Raw genomic sequence first — 13996 nt, 5'->3', positions numbered from 1 at the left:
AACATATATATAAAACCAGAATTCAAAGATATAGCCATGTTAGTCTGTGGAATCAATATGTAGAGAGATCTTGTAGCCCCTTGGAGAGGATAGCAATGGCAACCCCCCTCCTCCGAAATCCCATTACAGGGCCACCATAAGTCAGAAATGACTTGAAGGCACACACAACACACACATACAATATTATTATTATTATTACTATTATTAATTGATTAATTAATTAATGTAGAAACCCACTGGGTGACATTTGGGCAAGTCACACTCTCTCAGCCTCAGAGGATGGCAATGGGAAACCCTTTCTGAAATCCACAATAGGGTTGCCATAGGTCAGAAATGACCTGAAGCCACACAATACACACACACACATTATTATTATTATTGAATGTTAACATGTACTAACACACACACACACACACACACACACACATAATTATTTACAATACAGGATCGTGTAGTGTTGTTTATTTATTACATATTTTTATTGATGTATTTGTGTTGCTGTAACCCGCCTCGATCCGTAGGGAGAGGTGGGATATAAATTTATTATTATTATTATTATTATTATTTTCATAGAATGTACAAAATAGGCAGGTTTTATCTATTTTTTTTTATTTTATGTACAGCACTGTGTAAATTTACACTGCTATATTATTAATGATAATGATAATCATAATGATAATGATAATAATAATAATAACTATTATTATTATTATTATTATTATTATTATTATTATTATTATTATTATTATGGAAACCCAAGGTGACCTTGGGCAAGTCACACTCTCTCAGTCTCAGAGGATAGCATTAAGCAATAGCTGAAATCCCAGCACAAGTCGACTTGAAAGCACACAACAACAGCAACAACACAAACAACAACAACAAGCTGTGTTTGTCCCAAAGATGCTACTACAAAAGGGCCTCAGGGGCCAGGTCTCTGTCCAACCGCAAAAAACTACAGCATCCACAATGCACTGCGGGTGACGTCACGTCCTCCCTTCCTCCCTTTTTGCCTTCGTTCCTTGAAGAGCGCTCACTGACAGACTCACTTCCGCCAGGAGTTGACGTAGCGTCGTCACGTGACCGACAGCGACGGGTTCCCCTTTTCAAAATGGCGGACAATCTCCCTTCGGAGTTTGATGTGGTGGTCATAGGAACGGGTGAGTTGGGAGGGAAGACACGCGTCTGCGTAACGTGTGAATGGGCCAAAGGGGGGATAGAGCCACTTTAGAAGGGCAAGAAGGTTGGGAATGGAAGCGTTGAGGTATTATGAGCCACAAATAGTGGGGGAAAGGGCATGGAGCTTGATTTTATCTGCCTTTTCCCCCCTCAGTTTAATAGTTTAACCAGAATATGGTTTCTTGTTATAATTTAACACGGCCAAGATATCTGTGTCACCTTTAATCGATTTAAGGGGTCTGTGAATGGTCACTTTTAACATGTAATAATAATATCAATATTGTAATAACAGTAATTATAACTACAATATAATAATAATAATAATTGTGTAATCATTAATTGATTTAATGGGTCTGTGAATGGCTACTTTTAATGCATAACCTCATTCCCATTGTCTAATAATAATAATAATAATAATATCAGTATTGTAAGAACAATAATGATAATTATGTCATAAAAACAATATTTGTCATAAAAACCATTAATCGATTTAATGGGTCGGTGAATGACCGCTTTTAACGTGTAACATCATTCCCGTCGAATAATAATAATAATATCAATATTATAGTAACAATTATAAGACTAATGATAACTACAATATAATAATAATAATAGTGTAACTGTTAATTGGATTAATGGGTCTGTGAATGGGTCCCACTTCTAACATGTAGCATCATTCCCATCGTCTAATAATTAGAATAGTGATATCAATATCGTATTAACAATAATAGCAATAATGATAACCAAAAATATAATATTAATTATTATTATAATAATGTTTGTGTAACTGTTAAGTGATTTATAATAATAATAATAATAATAATAATATTTGTGTAACTGTTAATTGATTTAATGGGTCTATGAATGGCCACTTTTAACCTGTAATATAATAATAACATCAATATTGCAAAAACAATAATATGATAACTACAATATAATAATAATAATAATAATAATAATAATAATTGTGTAACCGTCCACTGATTTAATGGGTCTGTGAATGGTCACAAGCAGTTAAAGGGAAGTCATTTAAGAAATAAATCTGGCACTCCTAATTTGAATCCAAGTTAAAGTCCAGCTTGTTGTTGGCTATCCATGGTCAAGGGCTATTCCATAAGGGAGGAAACATTGTCACTCCAGCTGTAACAACCATAATCCTTTACCATTGGCTATGATGGTTGGGGCTTCTGGGAGGTGAAGTCTAAACATCAATGATTCTCAAACTTTGGTCCTCCAGATGTTTTGGACTTCATCTCCCGGAGGCCATATCCAGCTTGGACAGCAGTCACAGACTCTGGAAGCTAAAGTCCAAAGTATCTCTGGGACCAATTTGGGAACCACTGATAGTTGGCCAAAGATTCCCAGTCTTTGGTTTGCTTCCCTTTGCTCTTTGGACGTTATCAGACAAGTGAAATTGGAAGTCTAATCCAATGGCAATCCAGACACAATCACGTTATTGCATGATAGACTAACACACACAATTTCGGGCAATGGGAAGTCAGTCCAAGCGCAATCATGAGGTTTCGTGTTACTGCATGAGAGGGGATCACATGCAATTTTGAGCAATGGTAAGCTATTTTCAGGCAATGGGAAGTCAGTTTGAACGCAATTTGAATTCACGTAAATTCGCTGAACTAGCAAATTCACATGAATGCATTCTGGCCCCACTTTCTTTTCATTCAAAATTAAGAGAAATTCCTCCTGTGTGATAAACTCCTTTACCACCTGGTTATTTATTTCTATATTGCTGGTGCTTATATTGTTCCTCTCATCACCCGGCTTCTTTCTAAGGTTATATATCTGTTGGATCTTTGGTCCACTGATCCGTATGCCTTCCTAAATTTGTAGTCTCTGAGTTGCCAAAGGCCATTTTATGTTGTGAATATGCTTCTGTTGTTGGTGCTTGGTGTATAAGTCTCTATGGAGTTTATCATATGAAGGAGATCAGGAGTTTATCCTGTGGATATCTTGGGAAAATCGCATAATTATGCAAAATGGTTTCACACAACGTCACACAAAACCTGCCATTAAAATGGTCACAAAAAAGCATTAATGCACATCTTTTTACCTTCAGGATTTCAGAGACAGTGCATTTCCGATGTCACTTTCTCTACATAATTGCTTGTGATGATCTTTCGCACAATGACTCACCATTTTCGCTTTATTTCTGGGATGCTTTAAATGCGCTTTAATCTCTCTTTAATGCTGAAATTAGTGTGATAAACTCCTATGGCAAGTATTGTCAGAATTGACTATATTTTCATCCATTCCTTTGCTGGGCAGTGTGAATGAGAACAAGGATGCTCATCTTCAAGCAGCCTCACTTGGCTGCTTTACTATAAGTTGACACAGGAAACCCCAGGAATCATGTTAGCTTGAGATGCTGAAAGATTTGTATTGACAATGTTTGATGGATGGTGGATTGCATCCATAAAGTCATAGAACTGTAGCGTTGGAGGAGATCCCAGAGTTCATTTAGTTTAATCTCCTGCCAGTGCAGGAAATCCACAGCTAAAGTTGTCTGACAGATGACCATCTACCCAGTCCAAGTTAGAAGTTGAAGGCTTTCACAGCCAGCATCCATCGGTTTTTTTGTGGGTTTTGGGGGTTATGTTCTAGAAGAGTTTATTCCTGATGTTTCGCCAGCATCTGTGGCTGGCATCTTCAGAGAATGCTGGCATGGAAGAGAAGGTATGAGGTATGTATATACAGTATACTATGTGACCCTAGGTTGGGAAGAATGATTTACATGTTAAGCTGTGTATTGTTCCGTTGTTGAATGGCAAGGCCTCCGGGTGGGAGGATATGAAAGGAGGATTTGTGTCTGTTTAATTAGTGATCCATTGTCTCCTGGGGAAAAACCCTGATCCTGGGTGCTTTTCATTTGCATTTTGCTGGGTCTTAATTTTGTTGTTTTTCAGGACTGGCATCCAACTTTGTTCCCTTTAAGGGTTTCTTCTTTCTTGTTGAAGTTGTCTGTTTGTGGATTTCAGTGGCTTCTCTGTGCATTCTGACCTGATAGTAGTTGGCATGCTCCAGAATTTCAGTGTTAACAGGTAAATCTCTCTTCCCAACCTAGGGTCACACAGTATATATACCCCACTCTCTTCCATGCCAGCATTCTCTGAAGATGCCAGCCACAGGTGCTGGCGAAACATCAGGAATAAACTCTTCTAGAACATGGCCGCATAGCCTGAAAAACTCACAAAAAACAATGGAGAGTCTATCATGTTCTGAGGTAGTCTTTTTGACTGTTGAAGAACTTTTTGGGGGACCAGAATCTCCTTTTTTTGTAATTTGAACCCTGGGCTTGTTCCAGCTTTTGATATCTTTCATAAATGGTGGTGCTCAAAAGTGAAAACAGTACTCCAGGTGATGTTTGACAAAAGCAGAATAGAATAGTATTGTTACTGGACACTGTTGTCCAGTAATGTTGATGGAGCATAGAAGAGCATTAGCTTGCTTGCTGGCTTGTTTTCTCCTTCTTTGCTTCCTACATCCAATCCTTCCTTCCTTCCTTCCTTCCTTCCTTCCTTCCTTTCTGGTGTTGCATCGCCCTGTTGACTCATGTTTATTCTTGGTATACTGAAATCCTTTGCTATTTTCACATATACTGCTATAAAGCTAGCTGTCATCCATCATTTATTTGTACATTTGATTTTTCGTGCCCAAATGTTGAACTTCATTTTTTTTCCTGCCGAAATTCAGGTTCTTTATTTTGGTCCAGCTTTCTAATCTAAATAAATAAAGAAATACATTATTTTGAGTGCTAATTCTATCATCATGGGTGTTAGCTACTCTCCTAGTTTGATGGCATGTGCAAATTTGACAGGTTTTCCCTCTTTTCCTTTCATCCACATCATTTATAAACATGTTAATGTTAGGCCCAGAACAGAATCTTGTGACATCCTACTTGTCACCTGTCTCCAGGATGTTAGGAAATATATTGGTGAGCACCTTTGGGGCTGTGCCTATGAGGCAGCTACAAATCCATCTTGCAGTAGCATTGTTTAGTCCACATTTTACCACGTGCCTCCCACAATAGTTTGGAATATGTTACCAAAACACTTGGTAAAATCAAGACATATTCTATTCACAGCATTCCCTTGATCCATCAAGCTTTATCAAAATACAGAGGGGAAGCAAGAGTTATTAGACCAGTCTGGCATGACTTGTTTTTGGGAAACCCATGCTGGCTGTCTTCTAAATGCAGAGCTAGTGATTTTAATTTGGAATCAAGCACCTACACAGAGGTCTAATATATTTGGTGCTTCCTTCTTCAAGTTTACACTGGTTTTTTAAAATGTATTTTATTCACTAGTCCATTCATCAAAAGCAAATTTCATTGGCCAGATTCCCCCTGCCATATTTTATTGACGCTTGCCAATCAAAACTTGGGCACTCTGAGGTTGTCTGATTTTAACTGTGCATAAATCAAAAGGACAGGGAAGGAGTGAGATGTTTTTGCAACAACATATTTCTCTTAGCTGCAGTTTCACCATGTAAAGGAGTACCCAAACCAATCAGAAGATATTTCTTAATACCAAATTAAATGATTGTAAAGCAAAACATACCACCAAGCCCAAATTGTGAATTGACTTATTAGTTTCTGTGCTTGTTGTTGGCTACCCTAACTAAGCTTGAGCTGCAGGAAGGGAGAGTTTTGACTTTGGAGTGTTTGCCTTGCTTTGAGTTTGGTTTTCAGTTTGTGCGTCTGCCTTGAAACCTGTCTGCAAGGCTCTGTTTCTTACCTGCTTTTAAGTTATGGAATAATACCTATTCTCTTCTGGAAGATGTTCATGTTCTCGCTGGCATTAGTTCTAGTAATTTTTCTCTCTCCCTGTTCTTTTCCATAAAGAAAAAGAAATTATTCTTCATATTTTTTTTTAAATACCAAAAAACCCAAAACCGAGTCACTGTAAATTTTCTGGTTCTATGCAATTTTCCCCCTCCTTTCTCTTTCTGGTCTTCGCTAGTTATAAATAACACATGAAATGACTTTCAAGGTAGAAAGCAGGAATCCATTTTGAAATATTCTATAAAATAAAGAGTGATTTATGGCTCCATATGATTTTGGCTGAAAGCATTTGGGCTTTGCCCAGTCATCAAAGTCCTGTCAGGGGGATCTATTATTTATTGTTTGATATGCCGGGAGTGGTGGTAGTACTTTATTTTATGTTTATCTTATGTAAGTATGTTGTTAAGAAAAATCAATTCCAGATACTAATATGTGTGGGTTTTTTTAAAATGTATTGTGGAAAACTGAACAAAGATTAGAGAGAAGAGTTGCAAAATGAAATGTTGGGAAACTTGATTTTAACTCCCTCCTCCAAAGAGGAAGAAGAAGAACAACAACAACAAAGAGGACCCTTCCAATGTTTTAATGGCTGGGGAATATTTTAGACTAGATGTGGGTTAAATTGTGGCCTGAGGACCACAGCAGTCAGCAATTTTTTTCCAGTTTTGTGTTTAAATACCTGTTTTTGCCAAATGTCCCTAATGCACTCCAGCAGTGTTTCAGGCAGTGATGTCCAAACCCTGGCCCTCCAGGTGTTTTGGACTTCATCTCCCAGAATCCCAGACTATTGGTCAAGGTGGCTGGGGCTTCTGAGAGATGAAGTCCAAAGCACTTGGAGGGCCAGAGTTTGGACATCACTGGTTTAGGGCAATTCTACCATGATTGGAACCCCTATGGGCCCCATAGCAATACAGTGGTCCCTCCACATTCGCTGGGGTTAGGAGTGAAGGACCCCCCTGAATGTGGGGAAACAAGACTTTCTTTTTACTTTAGAGAATGCATCTTTAGGAGTCTCCAGGTCCCCCAGTGCAACTCTGTGGTCAACATCTGCCAGAAGGTGATCACAGAATCATGCTGGAAGACCTGCAAATGCCTAGATAAGTGTTTTCTCTAGGAACTTCTAGGACCTCCAGCACAACTCTTATGGTCAATGTCTGGCAGTGTTGCACTGGAGGACACAGAGATCCCTACAGAGAACATATTAATCAAAAACGCAAATAATCAAATTTGCAAAGGCCAAAGCCACAAATGTGGAAGGCCAACTATTTGTGAAATTTCCCCAAAGTTTTTTGTCCCCAAATAGCCCAAAATGTCTTCTTGGGCTATTTGGGGCCAAATAGCTCTGCATTCACCATCCAAAAGAGCATGACGTTGTTAGTGTAAAGATGGTTGGTCCCTTGGGGAACTCCAATTCAGTAAGCATCAGAGGATGAGGCTTTAATGGTTGCGTTTTTGGCAGGCAGCATGCTCTCCCATAGTTTGTTCTTTAAACTACGCTAGCAATGTCTTGGTCGATTCTACTCTTTTTGAGACGTCTGGGAGTGTGGAACCTCACGTTTTGGCACCAAATGTCCAGAACTTATTTTATTAATGTCATAAATCAGGTGTGGGGAATATGCGACTTCCAGATGAATCGAACTGCAACTTTCATCACTAAGCAAGCATTGCCAATAGTGAGGGATGCTGAGAGTTGCAGTCCAACAACATTTGAGGGCCACACATTCCCTAGTCTTCTTTTAAGCCAATTTTTTTCGTTGTTCAGATTGCCGCTTGGGACATGCTTTATCTTTTATAAGGTCGTTGGAACCGTGGCTTTGCCCGGTTTTTATCCCCATTACATTCAATATTCATTTCCAGGATAATACCTGTTAAAAATTTATTAATATTGCTTTCAATCCTGAGAGCAAAAAGCCTGTGTGTTAAGCCTGAAAAATAGTTCCTAGGGATTTGTGGATGAAAGGTAGTGAAAGTAATGTGATTATTTGATTACAGATGGTGATTTTGAATTTTTTTGTATGCATTACTTACAGATTTAAAGGCATTAGAAAGGCTTGCTTAGCCAAACAAGCATAAAATACATTCATTGTTTGTTGTAATGCGCCATTCGGGGAGACCAGCAATGTGTCAACCAAAGTGGCTAGAAACTTTGGCCAAGTACCATCTCCTGAAAGAAATCAGTATGATAATTGGCTCATAGAAGTGGGGATACTTCGTGTAAGTTTGAAATATGGTTAAAAGAAAATCTGAGCCAATGATATGAAACTCCCAATGCCTCCAGAATTGTCTGCTAAGCAAAAGGGGAGAGGGAGCACTTCCATCTACTCTTAGTATAGTTTTCTTTTACTCCCCCTTCTCTGCAACGTAAAACCAAGTCTTACATGGTGTTCTATCACAATGAAGCAGTCAGAGATGCTGGCGATCAGCATTGAAGCTTCATAAGTTTTCGCTCCTGTTTTGCCAGTTGAGATTAAATCTACCACTATCTGTCAAACAGGTAGGCCTTAAAAATGACGAAAAAGTTGCTGAAAGTCTGAATTTCTACCTTAAGGGCACCTGAAGATATGAAATATATTAAAATGCTTCCTGAGTTCATACCAATTCCTGATCTTGTTACAGTGTCATTTTGCTGATCTTGCAGAAAACCCATCTGCAAGGCTATCGGCTAGGTCTTCTTTATGACCTGATGTGATAGACAGCTTTGGTTTCACCTTCTGTGTTGCGTAGAAGCAAAACCAACCAGCCCCACATGGCATAATTTTGCTGCAGATCAGTATAAAAGTTTCTTCTGGAAGTGTTAGCTAGAAGACCAAGCTCCTGTGTATAGAGCTTTTTCTCCTTAATGTAAGGGGTTCATGTGAATTATTTGTCAAACGTATAGCCTGTATTTTCTCTAGTTGAGTTTAAAATGGTGGACATAGGTCTCCTCCTCCCTATTACATTTTCTCAGCAACCCTTTGAAGTATGAGAGAATGGAACTGATCTAAGATGCTCCAGATGTAAGGGTCCACCAGTGTAAGTTGTCACAAGATGGGAACTCTGGAGTCCTGCCGCCAAAGTCTTTGTAGGACCTGACCTGAGCTGCCAGAATCCTGAAAGGATCAGGACTAAACCAACAAGCCCAGCTTGCTCTGTTCATGTAGGGCAGCCAGAGCAGCTAAAGGTAGAGTCATTTAAGGGCTGCATTGGCCTCTCAGCCCTTGCCACAGCAACACCATCTTCTATATTGCCTTTGTGGACAAGCTTCCATGTTCTCATCCAACTCCTTTTCTACACTTGCGAGAGAGATGAAGGATCACTCTTTCCTCCCAACCCTGAGGTTGCAGAGAGGTTGCAGCAGTTGCATAGCAATCCTTTCTTTGCCAGATGCAATCTTAGAAAGCGAGCTGGATGTCATTTTGCAGTGCTGTCGCCAGTGTACCGGGTGTCTCAAGTGTAAAAGACTAAAGAGGCAATCCCTTACCTTTCAGGTAGCTTCCCTGGCAGCTATTTGCATCTGTCCCATATTGGCCAAACTGGTGGAGAGGAGGAGGAACCAGAAAGCCAGAACATCTGGTTTGTTTTTCTAAGACTAGCCAAAAATGGTGATTCCCTGTCATCTGATCAGCCACTGTTAGAAATGGGAAGCTGAATGCAACAGTTGTGGACCTGTGGTTTTCTCTGCCAATGCAGTTCTTCTTATTGCTCACCAATAAGTATATTTGGTTGAATAGAAAGAATTATAGAGTGCTTGAATTAACTTTTGAAGTATCAGAGAAATATAAAACCAGAATGGTTCTATTGGTTTTTTAAGGATGCAGGTGAAACTTCAGGAATAAACTCTTCCAGAACACAGCGACATAGCCTGAAAAACTCACAAAAAACTATAGTCCTTTTGTTATTTTTATTTGTTATTTATTTGTTTTTTTTTAATGCTTGGAACTACAAATTGTTTCAACTATCTTTTATTTCGACTTATACTATAAACCTCCTTGTGTCCCTAATCGAGAGAAAAGTGGAGACATAAATTAACCAAATAAAATAAATAAATATAAATAAGCTCTTTAATAACAATTTTAAAATCTCTTGCAGGCTTGCCTGAATCTATCATTGCGGCAGCATGCTCAAGAAGTGGCCAGAGAGTTCTCCATGTGGATTCGTAAGTTTAGTCTTTCATGTATTTTGGTTGTGATGCATATGTTGATACAAGTTATATATTTTTGATGCAAGTTAAATACATTTTATACAGTCCTAAACACATTTGTTTGCAAATCCCATTGAGCTAAATTGTCTTTGGTAAACATGACTAGAATTGCACTCTTTCAAGTTTGAAAGTTTCTAGTACAGTTTTAAACATCCACAGATTTAAGCATCTGTGGCCTGATCTAGCCATGTTCACACACACACACCCCTTGATCTTTCCATTTTATATGAGGGACCAAACTGCAGCAGATATCAAGGGCCCACTGTAATGGCTGCCATTTCTTGTTTGTTTGGGAAAATATTATCTTTGGGAAATGTTGCTTCTGTTGTTGAGAAAATGAGGCAGCATAATAATACCTATAGTCTGCACAACAAATGTTCACATGTTGTCCAATGCATTTAAATCAGTTTGCCACATGCAGTCCGATGCATTTAAAATGGTTAAGATGTCAATGTTTATTGTTATTGTGTGCCTTCAAGTTGTTTCTGACTTATGGCAAACCTATCATGGGGTTTTCTTGTTCAGGGGAACATGCCTTTGCCTTCCACTGAGGCTGAGAGAACATGACTTGTCTGAAGTCGCCCAGTGGGTTTCATTAGCTGAACAGGAGTTCAAATCCTGGTCTCCAGAGTCATAGTCAGAGACCCAAACCACTACATCATGCTGGCTCTTAAAGTCAACAAAGGTGATAGGTTTGCCTTAGAGTAACTATAAGTGGGAAATCACTTGAAGGCACCCAACAACAAATTGTCTAATGTATTGGTCATTTGGGTTTTATAAAAAAAATCACATCTGCTGGAGTACAGTACAACTTTGGATGTGTGCTTCCCTCCATTTTAGCTGCCATGTGCCTGAGTTCTCAAGGATGAAATGTGTAAAACAGCATCCCCCTCTTTCATTTAACATGGCCGTTGTTGCTTCTAGGAGCATTTACAAACAAGGAATTGGTCTACTGCGGCAATAAATAAAACTGAAATTTAAGTAAATAAAAGGTGAAAACTACCTCTTGGATTTGTTCCTCAAAATTTAAATCCATAAATCCTGTGCAGAACACTTAGGTGAATAGTGTGTATGAGATGGAGAAACCGAATATTGGACACACTTGTAAATCTGCTCCTTTACAGTGCTGTGTAAACTTTAAATCTTTCCCTTTCTGATAGGAGTTAGATAGAAAACATACGGAGCGGGGGGCGGAAGAAACTGAGAGTCAAATGAAACTTTTGAAGTACTTTGTGTGTGCCAGTGCTGCCTGGATTCATTACCCTGGGTGGATCTTATTACTTTTAATCTCCCACTACTGTTTTGCGTTTATCATAATATACCGCTTATGTGATGATGGTAGATGGCCTGAAGTGGACCATTATAAACCACTGAGTAGCACCTCTGTTGATTTATAAACACTGTCCAAGCATCCCCCATCAAGAGCAGCTAATCTTATTCAAAATAGTCACTTCCATTGCAGCCTGGTCATAAATTCCTGTAGTCATGTTTTAAAACCAAAGTTAGCTTCTGCCAAATTGTAATTGAAGGGGGGCTCTATTTCTGGGTGCTAGCTATCTGTCTCAATAAAATGTTAAAAGAAAAATCTGTGGTTCTTTTTCAGAGAGCTACATTTACTGTAGATATTAATGAGCTGTTGACGTGTGAAATTTCAAGGATGGATGCTAAGTGATTTAGAAAAGTCATTTGCAATTCAGAATGCTGGCTTGGCATTGACTTTAAACTTGAAGTTGCAAAAGTTGAGAATTGAGTATAGTTGTGAAATCAATTTGTTTATGCAAGAAGATCTTTCTTCCCAGTGACTGGCCTCCGTCCTCACCCTCGCTTCCTATTTTGGTGGAATGTACTTTTGGTTTTCCATTAATTCTAATTGCATTAGCCAAAGAGATGAGAAAAATATTATATTTTATTTCTTCAAGTTGCCCATTTTGCATTTGAGGCTAAAATTCAGTTTTGTCACAGTAAAAAAGAATAAGCTTCTTTACAAGAGGCTTTTAACAGGTAGGTGCTATACTTTTAAAAAATTGATATGCATTTAAATTGCTTTTAATCCAATTATGTTTTGCTATTATGTATAATTTAATTGTGTTTCGTAAGTTTGGTGTTTTTTATCTCTATCCTTTTCATTAAATCTTGTTGTGAGCTGCCTTCTGTCCCAGGTTTGGATGAAAGGTGGTGTATAAATCAAAACAAAGAAAGAAGCTCAGTCAGTTTCAAGAACTGTTAATTGCCTTTTTAATTGATTTAAATTAATTGATTTAAATTTGGGCTTTATGAAAACTTCATTAAAGGTGCCTTTATGAAATACTAAAGGATAGTTGAGAGGACTGAACAATTAACAAAAATGACAAAAATACATCATTTACTCTTGGAAGGAATGTCTTTTTGTATTTCTATTTGCTCTTTATTTGAGTAGCACAATGGGACCAAAATAAATAATGACTAGAATCCAGGCTTACCTATAAGCATGTTTCACTCCAACGTTGGAGCTTTTAAATTTCCCTTCTCAAATGACCATCTCTATGTCCCTTGTAGGGGCATTCACTCATTCCACAATATAGCAGCACATATTGTGCCATATTGTGGAATAAATGAATGTCCTACAAGGACATTTCCACCACTACCAGCAAACATGGGGACCTCCACTTGTCCCACTGCTATGGCACCAAATGTTGGGGGATTTTCTGGTGTCTTCATGATTTCATTCTAGTGTGTATGGGGGAATTTAACCAGATGTGCCTCCACCAAATGTGCCTGTGAAAGTGGTAGGACTCAGAACAGGGCCATTTAACCAGCGTGGCAGTTTTTTTGCCCAAATAGCTGCTACCTCATCTGCTACTAGTACAGACGTATCCTTCATGAATTTATCAACATCTGTTGACTAGTAAAGCTCAATGGAACCTCCATTTAGCTACTGATTATCACTTGCTTGAAGAGTGAGAGGAAGAGATGGAAGGGGGGACCTTGAAACGGTGGTACATGCTCTGGTAACCTCTCGGTTGGGTTTCTGTAATGCGCTCTACATGGGGCAACCCTTGTACCAAACCCGGAAGCTTCAGTTGGTGCAAAACATGGCAGCCAGATTGGTCACTGATTGTTCCAAGGCTGACCATATAACACCAATTTTGTACAATCTTCATTGGCTGCCTGTTCGCTTCCGGGCACAATACAAGGAGTTGGTTATAACCTATAAAGCCCTAAATGGCATGGGCCCAGGGTACTTGAAGGACCGCCTCTCCCCATATAATCCGCCCCACACACTCAGATCAGCGGGGAAGAAATTGTTGAAAGTTCCAAAGGCAAGATATGCATCTACCTCGCAAAGAGCTTTCTCTATCTCTGCTCCTAGGAACTGGAACATCCTCCCCGAGAAGCTCCGCTCCACCCCCTCTCTAGACCTCTTTAAAAAGAGACTTAAGACCTTTTTGTTTGAGCAAGCTTTCCCTAATGTCTCTAATAACATCTGACTACCCCCCCCCCCATATGAATGTATTACTGTCCACATTTGCTAGTTGGATTTGGATTTATTATACTGTGTATACTGTGAAGGTTTTATTGGTAATTTGTAATGTTTTACTGAAGTTTTATTGTATTGCAATTTTTATTCTCATGTCTTCCTGTTGTTGCAATTCGTGTTGTACACCGCTTTGATCATTGGAAAAGCGGTTAACAAATAAATTTTATTATTATTATTATTATTATTATTATTATATCTGAAGGACTGTATTCTCCAATGAGTGTGACCTAGCTTTGGAGGGGAGGCCATCCATTCTACCATCCTTCTGGAGGGGATTTGATAGAGGACCTTCTCAGTGATTGTTCTCAGACTCCCTTCCAAAGCA

The 13996-nt window shown here is 38.8% G+C and overlaps 1 protein-coding gene across 2 annotated transcripts in view; it reads left to right on the top strand.

Moving 5' to 3' along the window:
- Nucleotides 1-1058: 1058 nt before the first annotated feature.
- The window catches only part of CHM (CHM Rab escort protein), a 67088-nt gene continuing 54150 nt past the window's right edge, over nt 1059-13996 (top strand). For both annotated transcript variants that reach the window (XM_089536551.1, XM_089536550.1), the window contains exons 1-2: nt 1059-1157; nt 10043-10109. In XM_089536551.1, coding sequence (XP_089392677.1) covers nt 1109-1157; nt 10043-10109 — 116 coding nt within the window. In that variant the 5' untranslated portion in view covers nt 1059-1108. The remainder of the gene's footprint in view (nt 1158-10042; nt 10110-13996) is intronic.

Source organism: Sceloporus occidentalis, unplaced genomic scaffold, assembly GCF_023333645.1.
Source record: "Sceloporus occidentalis isolate IW3139 unplaced genomic scaffold, rSceOcc1.0.p SCAF_8, whole genome shotgun sequence".
Classification (NCBI taxonomy): domain Eukaryota; kingdom Metazoa; phylum Chordata; class Lepidosauria; order Squamata; family Phrynosomatidae; genus Sceloporus; species Sceloporus occidentalis.
Note: the sequence above shows the minus strand (reverse complement) of the source record. Positions and strands in the feature narration are given on the sequence as shown.